At 38.8% G+C, this 12,764-nt stretch overlaps 1 protein-coding gene across 3 annotated transcripts in view; it reads left to right on the top strand.

Annotated features, from left to right (window-relative positions):
* Positions 1-308: 308 nt before the first annotated feature.
* The window catches only part of PCCA (propionyl-CoA carboxylase subunit alpha), a 484,900-nt gene continuing 472,444 nt past the window's right edge, over positions 309-12,764 (top strand). For 2 of the 3 annotated variants that reach the window (XM_020964019.2, XM_078147299.1), the window contains exon 1: positions 312-459. In XM_020964019.2, coding sequence (XP_020819678.1) covers positions 355-459 — 105 coding nt within the window. In that variant the 5' untranslated portion in view covers positions 312-354. Of the gene's footprint in view, positions 460-12,764 lie in introns of all 3 variants that reach the window. The other variant, XM_020964021.2, reaches the window with a different exon arrangement.

Below are 12,764 nucleotides of genomic sequence, written 5' to 3' on the forward strand. Positions count from 1 at the left end.
TGGGCACTCATTCTCATCCCCACACCCCGTGGGCCATGCCGGGCTCCTGATTTGGCTGGAGATGCCAAGCTCCGCTCCCGGAACTCCTCACGGTTGCAGGGAATCAGGCAGCTCCACGGCTCCATCCGCCCCATTCCTGCGGGCTCCCCGGGAGCCTCGGACCAGCGCGAGCCCCCGCCCCTCTCCTCCCCATCCCTCCTTTTCCTCCTCCCCCAGCGGAGAGGGGCAGGGGAGGGGTGCGGGCTGCCCGATCTCTCCTTGTGATTGGCCGATGCCCAGGCGCTTCCCCCCCAACTCCGCCCCCTTCGCCCGGGGTGAGAGGTCAGCTCGGGGCTGCGCTCCAAAGTAACGGCCATGGCGGGACTGTGCGTTGGGGCTGGGGTGTTGGTGGCCGCGGGGCGGCGGAGCCGGCAGCCCCCGCAGCTGCTCGTGCGGAGTGCGGCGCTGTGGACCCCGAAGGTGAGGAGCGGCGAGGCCTTCTTTCGGCCTTTGGGCTTTACCGCCCTGCTTTCGGGCCCCTTGGCAGCCGAAGCGTGGGTCTGGTCCTTCCTCCTCTCTCAGGGTTCCGTTTCCTCCCCGCCCCTCGCGCTCCCACTAACTTTGTCCCCCCTCGAGACCCTTGTAGACCTCCCGAGTCTAGACTGCACGAGACCTCTCCCCTCCCCCCTCCTTGTTTTTACTGCGGTGGTGAGGGGAGACAGGGTGCCTGCCCTGGCCCACCCCTCTGGTGTTTGCACAAAAGACGCGATATGGGTGTGTGTGTGTGTGTGTGTGTGTGTGTGTGTGTGTAGAGGTGGTCTAACTCCACAGTTGTGTATCACCTCAGTGCAGTGTGTGTGTGTGTGTGTGTGTGTGTGTGTGTGTGTGTGTGTGTGTAGAGGTGGTCTAACTCCACAGTTGTGTATCACCTCAGTGCAGTGTGTGTGTGTGTGTGTGTGTGTAGAGGTGGTCTAACTCATGTTGTGTATCACCTCAGTGCAGTGTGTGTGTGTGTGTGTGTGTGTGTGTGTAGAGGTGGTCTGACTACACAGTTCTGTGTCACCTCAGTGCAGCTGCTGTGGAGCATATGTGGTGTTTGCCGTGGGAAATCTTATGGTTTTCTTTTACATTTTTAGGTGTTGTGCCGTAGTGAATTTAGGTGTTGTCTCGGGATTAGTTATGGAGCCCTTGTAAATTGAGTCTCCATTTCCATCTTTTAAAGTAGTTCACTTTTTAATGAGGAATAGGTAAGGTAGTTAGGAGGGAGCTGTTGGTTTATCTTTTGCAAATGTCATTGAATAAACCAACTTGGATTGCTTTGAAGTCTCAGTCTAATTCCAACTTCCCTAGGGTATATGTGAAGTGTGTTCTTAAAAGATTTTTTTTTTGTTTCTTCTTCCCCCCCCATCTATGCCCATTTTGATTTTTGAAGTCGAGGCCATGTGTGGCCCTCTAGGCTCTCAAGTGCGGCCCTTTACTCAGAGGGCCCCTTAATAAAAGGATTTGTTCTGTAAAACTTGGACTCAGTTAAAAGGCCACACCTGAGGACCTAGAAGGTCACTTGTGGCCTGGAGGCAGCAGGTTCCTCACCTGTCCCAGAGTCTCTAGACTTTAAGCCCCTTAGAATTTTGTTTTTATAGGTTTCTTTGAAATCTTAAGTGTTTGATTTTGACAGTTTTTTTTATTAATGGGAATGAAATATTGTATTGGTAGGTGGTGTTCCACCGTAGACTAAAAGGTCCTGAAAAAGTGAGTTAATTGTCTTACTATATATACCACTGGTCAGCTTAGATCTGAGGTATTATGCATCGTCTGAAGTGCTAAATTTTAGAGGAATGCTAATAAGCGAATGTCTAGAGGAGAACATTTGGGATGGTGAGGCATCTGGGAATCATGTCATAAGGAATGTGTCAAGGAACTAGGACTGTTTTTTAAAAAATTTTATTTTTAGGCAGTTGGAGTTAAGTGACTTGCCCAGGGTCACACAGCTAGTAAGTGTCAAGTGTTTGGTCTGAGACCCGATTTAAAATTAGTCCTCCTGACCCGATTTAAAATTAGTCCTCCTGACTTCAGGGCCGGTGCTCTATCTGCTGCGCCACCTAGCTGCCCCCAGAACTAGGGCTGTTTTAATGTGGAAAGTGGTGGTAGTTGGGGGGAAGGAATGGAAGGAGGGGCATGATAGTTTTCTTCATTTATTTTAGGGGTTCATTATTTTAATGTAGAAGAATAATAATTACACCTGTTCTTTGTTTAAGGGGGCAGAACTGCAAATGGAAGAGCTGGCCAAAACCAGAAAGGTCTGCCTCCTTAGGTGGTTAAAATTCCTTATCACTGGAAATGTTCTTGGTTAGGGAGAGGTGACCTTTAAGGTCCTTCCCAAGATGGATTCTGAATTGGTGAAATAGGTACTAACTTAAATAGGAATTCAGAAGGAAAAGGAAGGTAATAGAATTAAGAGGGCTTGAGAAAAGCTTCCTGTAGAAGGTGGGATTTTAATTGGAACTTAAAAGAAGCCAGGAAGGCATTAGGTGAAGGTGAGGAAAAAGAGCATTCCAGGCATGGGTGATAGCCAGAGAAAGTGCCTGGAGTTGAGAGATGGGCTTGCAGTAGCAAGGCCAGTGACAAGCAGGGAGTAAGATGAAAAAAGACTGGAAAGGTACGAGGGGGTTAGATTGTGAAGGTCTTTGAATGTCAAACAACATTTTGTATTTGATCCTGGAAGCGACTGGGAGCCAGTGTATAGGGAGGTGACATTGTTGAACTGTGCTTTGGGAAAATCACTTTGATGAGTTAGTGAAGGATGCATTGGATTGGGGAAAGACTTGATTGAGATAGGTGGATCCATCAGCAGGCTATTGAAATAGTCTAGGTGTGATTTGATGATGGCCTGCACCAGAGTGGTGGCAGAGAAGAGGGGCATAGTCAAGGAGAAGGTGGTTAGGAGAAAAATAATGAGTTCATTTTTGTACATATTGAGTTTAAGATGTCCACTGGATATCCATCTTGAGATGTATGAGAGGCAATTGGAGATGAGAGGCTGTTGGAGATGTGAGATTGGAGGTCAGCATAAAGGTTAAGATGGGATAGGTAGATTTGAAAATTGTCAACATAGAAATGGTAATTAAGTCCATGGGATGATCACCAAGTGAAGTAGTATAGAGGGAGACGAGAAGAGGGTCTAGGACAGAGCTCTGTTTTTAAAAATCCTCTTTTTAAAAAGGTTTGACAAATTGTGGAGAGATCAGTGTATTTTACTTAATGCCAAGTAAAAATAAAGCCCTCCAAATATTGGAAAATTAAGTACATAAGTAGAATTGGATTGTGAAAAATTTGGATTTTTTTATTTTATGAACTTGAATTGAAAACTTACTTAGGTGTTCTAATGAATTACAAGACTCTAGTTGTTAAACTGAAATGACAGTGCTCGGTGGAATGACAAATTAGCTGTGAGATAACGGCTGGCTAGATCTTGGAAGAAAGTCAGAAAAGTCTCCTGGTCTGATGTGATTCTGTTTAATAGGTGAGACCCATGGATAGGGAAAAGGAGGAAGAAAACAGATACTGTACTATTTCCTTTTTTAAACTTATTGATTTTGCCCATTAGCTCCCAGTATTGTAATTTAAGGAGGCAATTAAAAAAGTTCTTAAGACCAGGTGTACTGTTCCCCCCCTTCCTTTTTTTTTTTTTTTTGGCATAGTCTCAACTTTATTTAATAAGCAATGAGGAGCCCCTGAAGATTTCTGCAGAAGAGTAGCATAGTGAGATCTATGAATAAGAAAGAACATTCTGGCAATGGTTCATACAGGAGAGACAAAACAATAGAGGTGGGAAGATCTATCAGGAGGGTATTAAATCCCTCAAGTGGGTGATAATCGGGACTTGTACTACAATGGTAGTAGCAGGAATGAATTGGAGGGCAAGAATACAAGAAATTGTTCAGAGACTGACAGGTTAGCCCATGGTAACTAACTGACATAACTGGTTGGCAAGAGGGAAGAGTTGGGAAACTGGAATGTCTATGTGAATAGACGTATGAACAGAAATAATGAAATCAGAAGGAGAAGCAAATTTGGGGAGAAATCTCAGTGTTAGCCAAGTTGAATTTAAAGTATTTGTCCCGAAGGCATTTGGGGATATATGTCTGGACCTCAGAAGAAGGGCCAAAAAGTCATCTGCAAAGAGATGACAAGTGAAGGTGAGGTCATGCATGAGATTGCCAAGGTAAAGAGAGTGCAGAAAGACAAGAGAAGAGGACCAAAATTATATCCATATTAAGGAACTGGGAAAAGGATGAAGTGCTGACAAGAGAAACTGAGTGAGTGGTTAAAGAGAGAGCCAAGAGGGATAGAGTAAAGTATACAAAGTGACTTCCTGGCAGGTAACCCATTACTTCTAAAATAACAGAATTTATTTTCCAGAACAAGAAACTTAAATGAGAAACATATAAGGCTAGAATTACTAACTACATATATGGCCAGAATTACTAACCACATATACGTCTAGAAATACTAACTCCAATATTATAAAACTCAGTAGAAAGTTTCTTAGCTGTTTTCCAGTTAACCTTTTTTCATAAGTAACAACATGATGTATGGCATGAAAAGACCTAGGACCCTCTAAATTTTTAAGAGTTCCAAGTAGTCCAACAATCTGTTTTCAAGTATAGTTACCATGGGCTAACCTGTCAGTCTCTGAACAATTTCTTGTATTCTTGCCCTCCAATTCATTCCTGCTACTACCATTGTAGTACAAGTCCCGATTATCACCCACTTGAGGGATTTAATACCCTCCTGATAGATCTTCCCACCTCTATTGTTTTGTCTCTCCTGTATGAATCATTGCCAGAATGTTCTTTCTTATTCATAGATCTCACTATGCTACTCTTCTGCAGAAATCTTCAGGGGCTCCTCATTGCTTATTAAATAAAGTTGAGACTCCTTTCGCTGGCAGTCAGGGTCTTCCATGGTCTATGTTCACCATACCTTTAGAGACTGATTTTGTTTCAACTACCTAACATCCTACTTCAGCCGAACTGGTTTACTCTTTTTTTTTCCTCCAGATTTCCTGGATACCCTTCCTTCTGCCTCTGTGTCCTTGTTGATGTGTTTCCTATGACAGACTTACTTAATTCCCTACTTACTTAATTGCTGCCTATTTTTAAAAGTCAAACACAAATGCCACCTCCTTTATGAAATCTTCCTTAACTGTTCCTGAAGTGACCTTCCCCTTCACCTCACACTTTGTCTTTAAAAAATTTTAATTAAGTTTTATTTTATATATATTAACAGAAATTTTTTTCCCCTCTTCTTCCTAGCCCTCACCCCAGTAGGAAAAAAGCAAATATTCTATACCTAATGTTTTTGTTACAGATATAAAATGTATTTTATTAAATATCAAATATACGTATTATATAACATTATGTATTACAATTATCTATGTTTGCATTTTATTCCTAAATCATAAGCTTCACGGTAGTGGCAACAGCTGTATTGGGCATTTCACCTATTTAATGTGCACTCTGTACACGGTGCTTATAAAATTTTTGTTAAATGAATGCTATGCTAAACATTACACATTAACTGAATTTTAAAAATTTTTAATTTTTTCCCCAATTACATGTTTAACTGAATTAAAGAAAATTAAAATATACTTTAAATTAACTGAACACTATTATAAATAGAAGATATCTCATAAAACATGTATGATCTTTGTTTATCACAATCAGATAACTAATGTGGTAACTTTCAAAACAAATTTCAACATTGAAATTCAGATTAGGAAATTTTGTCCTCATATTACCTCCCTTTAGGAAAGCTGTATAGATTTAGTTTGACCGACAGGTTTTTCAGTTTTGACTATATTATATGAACTTAAAACTCTCAGGAAGCTTTAGAACTGACCCATTTTTCGTGGAGATCAGGGCCACTTGACATTTCTTCTTGCTTACCTCTTACCTAGTCAGTTATGAAGTCCTATCAGGTCTACCTCTGAAATTCAGCCAGGTACTCTGAAGGTAAGACAGGAAGAAGCATGTCTTAGGGAAATCAAACCACCAGAAAGCACCTTGACCGTCATCTTCTCTTAGACCCAAGTGGAGACACCTCAGGACCTTGAACCCAAGAGCCTTTGGAACAGCAATACTTTTAGGCCAGCGTCCACTGCCATCATATTGGGAAGCAGTCCCTGTGGAAGTTGCTCCTACAGGCATTATAGCCACATTTAATGAAACTCAGAAAAGAAAATTCATTCCACTAAAGTCCTTTGCACTGTCAAATGCTTCAACATTAAGTCCTTGTTTGCCTGCATTTGAATACAAGTTCCTTGAAGGCAAGAATTATGTTTCATTTTGCTTCTATTTGTAAATTTGTAACTTCAGCTCTTAGCACTATGCCTTCCACATAGTAAGTGCTTAAATAAATGCTTGTTGATATGACTTGTTGACTTGTTTAGAATCCTGCACTGACTCTCACTTGCTGGCAAGGTGAAGTTCAAATCTACCTGGCATTCAAAACTGTCTTTGGTCTCCCGCCCTACATCTTCAGCTTTATCCTGCACTATTCTTCCTGCAGAACACTTGTTTTCGCCTGTGTCTTCAGATTTTTTTGCCTCCATATTTTTTTGCTTATGCTTTTCCCAATGTTTATTATGTCTCTTTCTTATTGAACTCCTTCCTATCCCTTATTTAACTTAATTTTTCTTTTTGAGACTATATTTTTCTATCTTGCCTAGGTTGGAAGGGCAATAGCCATTCATAGACCTCGATGCCATTGCTTATCTGCATCAAAGCTTTAACCTGCTCGATTTCCAATCTAAGCAGATTTGCTCTTCTATAGGAAATCTGGTGGCCTCTTGGCTCCCAGAGGCTTCTCATGTTGGTACTGGTCTTGATTTGGACAGTTAATTTGCTTAGCTTTATTGTAACTCATTGATCCACCAACTTTGTTCTGCCAAGTAGCAGGTATTATGGACCTCATCCTTTAAAGTCCAATTTGAATGTCATCCCTTCTAGGAGGCCTTCCCTGTTTGCCTTGCCCTAATTGGTAATGACCTTCTCCTACACCCCCAGGAACTTCATCTATCCTGTTTTATTTTTGTATGATAATTTACATATATCTTAAACACCATAGTGGACTGGAAGTGTCATGACACCTGGGACTCTTTTTGGGCAAACTTTATAATGTACACATGGTCCATTGAACATTGTAGGAACTTAATAAATGTATTATTTAATTGATAGAAACTAGAACCAGACTGATACATACTAGACATGGAGAATTCATTAAGCCATTCATCTCTTTTCCATTCAGGCTGCTTGACTGTTATATTTTTGATTGTTGTAGGATTTTAATTTCTTTTTAAAAAATTTTTTTCCTCAATTATATGTAAAAGGAAGTTTTTCACATTGATTTTTAAAAATTTTGAGTTCCAAATTCCTTCCCTCCTTCCCCTTTCCCCTCCTTGAGAAGGCAAGTAGTTTGATATAGATTAGCAACATTAGCCATGTTGCAAAAGAAAACACAGACCAAAAAAAGGGGAAAAAAAAAAGAAAAAGTTAAAAAAAAGTATGCTTCAGTTTGTATTCGGACTCCCATCTGTTCTTTCTCTGGAGATAAGATAGCATTTTTCCTGAGGCTTTTGAAATTGTCTTGGATCATGGTATTGCTGAGAATAGCTAAGTCATTCATTGTATAGTATTGTTGATACAGTATACAATGTTCTCCTGATTCTGCTCACTTTGCATTGGTTCACTGAAGTCTTCCCAGGTTTTTCTGGAAGCATCCTTCTTATTGTTTCTTGTAGGATAATAGTATTCTATCACAATCATATACCACAACTTTTTCAGCCATTCCCCAATTGATGGGCATCATTTCAGTTTCCAATTCTTTGCCACCATGAAAGAGTTGCTATAAATATTTTTGTACATGTGGGTCTTTCCCCTTTTTTATGATCTCATTGGGATATAGATCTAGTAGTGGTATTGCTGGATCAAAGGTATGCCCGGTTTTATAGCCCTTTGAGCCTAATTCCAAATTGCTCTCCAAAATGGTTGAATCAGTTTACAACTCCACCAACAGTGCATTAGTGTCCCAGTTGTCCCACATCCCTTCCGACATTTGTCATTTTCCTTTTCTGATATAGTAGCCAATCTGATAGGTTTGAGGTTGTACCTCAGAATTGTTTTAATTTGCATTGCTCTAGTCAGTAGTGATTTAGAGCATTTTTTCCTTTGATCATGGATAGATCTGATTTCTTCTTCTGAAAACTGCCTGTTCATATCTTTTGACTATTATCAATTAGAGAATGACTTGTATTCATATAAATTTGACTCAGTTCTCTACATATTTGAGAAACAAGGCCTTTGTCAGAGAAATTCGCTATAAAAATGCTCCCCCCAGTTTTCTGCTTTCCTTCTGTTCTAAGGTGATTTGATTTTGTTTGTACAAAATCTTTTTAATTTAATGTACTTGAAATGATCCTTTTTTTTTGTTTATTTTTTTGTTAGGCAATGGGGCTAAGTGACCTGCCCAGGGTCACATAGCTAGTAAGCTTATGTGTCTGAGACTGGATTTGAACTCAACTCCTCCTGACTCCAGGGGTGGTGCTCTATCCACCTAGCTGCCCCCAAGTGATCCATTTTTTTTATCTTGTAGTGCTCTTGGTCTCATTTGGTTATAAATTCTTCCCTTATTCATAGATCTGACAGGTTGAATATTCCAAGCTTCCCTAATTTGCTTATTATATCACCCTTTATGTCTAAATCATGTACCCATTTTGCCCTTATCTTGATATATAAAGATACTGGTCTGTAACTGGTTTCTGCCAAACTGCACTCTAATTTTCCCAGCAATTTTTGTCAAATAGTGATTTCTTGTCCCAAAATCTGGCTCTTTGGGTTTATCAAACATTAGATTACTATGGTCATTTACTACTGTATATTGTGTGTCTTACCTATTCACTGATATGCCACTCCATTTCTTAACCAGTAACACACTGTTTTGATGATTACTGCTTTGTAATATAGTTTGAGATCTGGTACGGCTTAGGTTACCTTCTTTTATGCTTTTTTTTTTCATTGATTCCCTTGATATTCTTGACCATTTGTTCTTCCAGATGAATTTTGTTATTTTTTCTAGCTCTATAAAATAATTTTTTGGTAGTTTGATACGGCACTGAATAAGTAAATTGACTTAGGTAGAATTGTCATTTTTATTATATTGTCTTGGCCTGCTATAAGCAATTTATATTTCTCCAGTTGTTTAGATCTTATTTTATTTGGGTGAAACGTTTTTGTGATTGTGTTCATATAGTTCCTAGGTTTGTCTTGGCAGGTAGACTTCCAAGTATTTTATGTTGTCTGCAGTTATTTACGTGGAATTTCTCATTTTATCTCTTTCTGCTGGACTTTGTTGGTTATATATAGAAATGCTTAAGATTTATGTGGATTTATTTTATTTCCTGAAACTTTGCTAAAGTTGTTAATTATTTCAGTTTTTTACTTAATTCTCTAGGATTCTCTAGGTGTACCATCATATGATCTTCAAAGATAATAGTTTTGTTTCCTTATTGCCTATTCTAATTCCTCCAATTTCTTTTTCATCTCTTATTGCTATAGCTAGCATTTCTAGTAGAACATTGAATAATAGTGGTGATACTGAGCCTATTCCTATTACAGATTATGCTTGCTAATGGTATTAAGTAGATACCACTTATCATTTTTTTGAGCATTTAAAAAGTTTTATTCCTATTTCATTTTTACATTACATTTAGATTATTCCTACTTTGTGAAATGCTTTTATAAAAACAAGAGTAAAACAGTAATGTAAAAGTAATATAATGATATCATCTGAATTGCAGTCAACATTTCTTAACATTCCTGTCACTATTTTTGAAAATTAAGAAAAATCTATTTTCTCACTCTTATCCTCCACTGCATTGGAGAAAATTTTTATTATAACAAATATGCATAATAAAATTCTAATTCCCATAATGGTTGAATAAAAAATATGTCTCATTTTATGGCCTGCAGTTTTTCACATCTCTGTAATAGATAACATATTTTACCACCAGTCCTCTGGAATCACAGATAGTCATTTTATTGATCATAGTTCATTCAGCTTTCAAAGTTGCTTTTTTTTTTCAGTGTTCTTATTGTATGAACTCTTTCCTTGGTTCTATTGATTTCATTTTTAATCAGTTTATAAGAATCCTCAAAATTGTTCATTTTTATAGTATCGATTATAAGGAGTAAACTTCTGGTTCTGCAAACTTTACTCTGTATTGGTTCATGCAAGTCTTTCCATTAAAAGAAAAATTATTTTTATTGATGTTTTTCTTTTTTTTTCTTTTGGCAATTGGGGTTAAGTGACTTGCCCAAGGTCACACAGTTGGTTAGTGTCAAGTGTTTGGTCTGAGGCTGGTTTTGAACTCTAGTCCTCCTGACTTCAGGGTCAGTGCTCTATCCTCTGTGCCACCTAGCTGCCCCTGTTTTCTGTTTCTTCTATGATCATAGTATCCCATGTATGGTCCCCCACTTTATTTCTTCCCAAGAGTCATCCCGTAAAACAAATAGTAGTTTGTTTGGTTTTTAGAGAGAGAAAAAAAATCAGCATAATTGGTTGGTAGATTGAGACAGCCCCAAAACATGTACAGTGTGTAACATCTGTGGACCTCCTACTGCCACCAAGTTGTAGGTTGGGGGTGTCTTCTCATATCTCTTCATTTGATTCCCAATTGATCTTTATAATTTTATGTTTACTTTTGATTCTTCAGTAGGTCATTGTCTTTACCATCCATGTCCTTTGGAAATCGGCTTCCTCATTCTTGAATTTTCTAAACACATATAGTTTATTGAGCATATCCTGTCTCATCTGTAGACCATCAATATATCTTATGCTGACTTCCCCTTAGTATGCAGTTCATTGCCTAAATATTGCAAAATAAGACAAATTTTTCCCTGCTCCCAAAGTGAAGTACATTACACTATAGGAATAAAAGGATCGTATAAGGGGGTCAGGGACTGGGGTTCCCCTTTGGAGGAAGTGTCATGAACTGTCATGAAGAAAGTATCATGGTCATGGTCATGTTCTGGGGATTTCTTCGGCCTCATTTGATATGGGGTCAGTAGTTAGAATGTTTTCATTTTTGCAGGAGAGGCCAATGGAAAATATAGGCCAGAGAGGCTCTATAAAAAGGAGCTGGTGAATGTATTGATGTGGCATCTACCGTCTGCATCATAAAACACTATGTCTTCTGCCTCATAATCCAAAAGGATCCCTACTTTTTAGAGTTTTCCTCTTAAGGGAATTCTGGTCCTAGGCGTGGTACAGACTATATACTTATTTTGTCTTAGATTCAAAAGCCAGTATCCCATAGAAGAAGATGGTGAAACTTATCTAATTTTTTTTTATTAATTTATTTTTAGTTCTCAGCATTCACTTCCATAAGATTTTCAGTTATAAATTTTCTCTCCCTACCTTCCCTCCCACCTCCCCAAGATGGCGTGCAATCTGATATAAGCTCTACATATACATTCATATTGAACATTTTCATATTAGTCATGTTGTAAAGAAGAATTGGAACCAATGGGAGGAACCATGAAAAAGAAGGAACCAAAAAAAAAAAAAAGACCAAATAGTATGCTTCAATCTGTATTTAGACTCCATAGTTCTTTTTCTGAATGTGGATAGCATTTTCCATCCTGAGTCTTTTGGAGTTGTGTTAGATCCTTGCATTGCTGAGAAGAGCTAAGTCTATCAAGGTCATCGCACAGTGTTGCTGTTACGCTGTACAATGTTCTCATTCTGCTCACTTCACTCAGCATCAGTTCATATCTTCCTAGGTTTTTCTGAAGTCTGCCTGTTCATCATTTCTTATGGAATAATAGTATTCCCATCCACAGCTTGTTCAGCTGTTCCCCAGTTGATGGGTATCCCCTCAGTTTTCAATTCTTGGTCACCACAAAAAGAGCTGTTATAAATATTTTTGTATGTGGGGTCCTTTTCCCATTTTTATAATATCTTCTACCTAGAAGTGGTATTGCTGGGTCAAAGAGAATGCATAGTTTTATAGCCCTTTGAGCATACCTCTAGGACTGTACAATTATGGACAGTTGTTGATTGGGCCAGAATTTCTTCACAACACACATTTTCCAGCTCTCAGGACATTTAAAACGGTCCACACAAGTTGAATGAATGTACTGGAGGATACATTTTGTAGCCACATTCTATGGATGTGGCGCATGTGAAGAAATCTAGGCAGATAGAGCATGTTACCTCTTCTGAAATACTTGAAGTAAGATGTAAGATATGAAGCCATGATTCTTTCTGATGCCTCTGATTTGGGTCTTTCCTTCTGTTTGGAGCTCCCCTCAGTTTCCAAGAAGACTATCATTTTAAGGAAATATTCCTAGGAGTTTTCATTTTGGGATCTCTTTCAAGATGTAATGGATAGATTCTTTCCATTTCTGTTTCACTGTCTGGTTTTAGGCTATCGGGGCAGTTTTCTTTGATAATTTCTTGAAATGTGATGTTTAGACTCTCTTTTTTAAAGCCTGGCTTTAAGGTAGTGCAACAATTAAATTACTCTCTTCAATCCATTTTCCAGGGCATTTGTTTTTCCAGTGATGTAGTTCACATGTTCTTGTATTTTTTCATTCTTTTGATTTGGTTTTATTGTTTCTTGGTGTCTCACGTTGTCATTAGCTTCCACTTGCCCAATTCTAATTTTTAAGGAATTGTTTTCTTCAGTGAGCATTTGTACCTCTTTCTCTGTTTGGGCAATTCTG

Source organism: Phascolarctos cinereus, unplaced genomic scaffold (assembly GCF_003287225.1).
Source record: "Phascolarctos cinereus isolate Bilbo 61053 unplaced genomic scaffold, phaCin_HiC Scaffold_7;HRSCAF=346, whole genome shotgun sequence".
In the NCBI taxonomy this organism is placed as follows: domain Eukaryota; kingdom Metazoa; phylum Chordata; class Mammalia; order Diprotodontia; family Phascolarctidae; genus Phascolarctos; species Phascolarctos cinereus.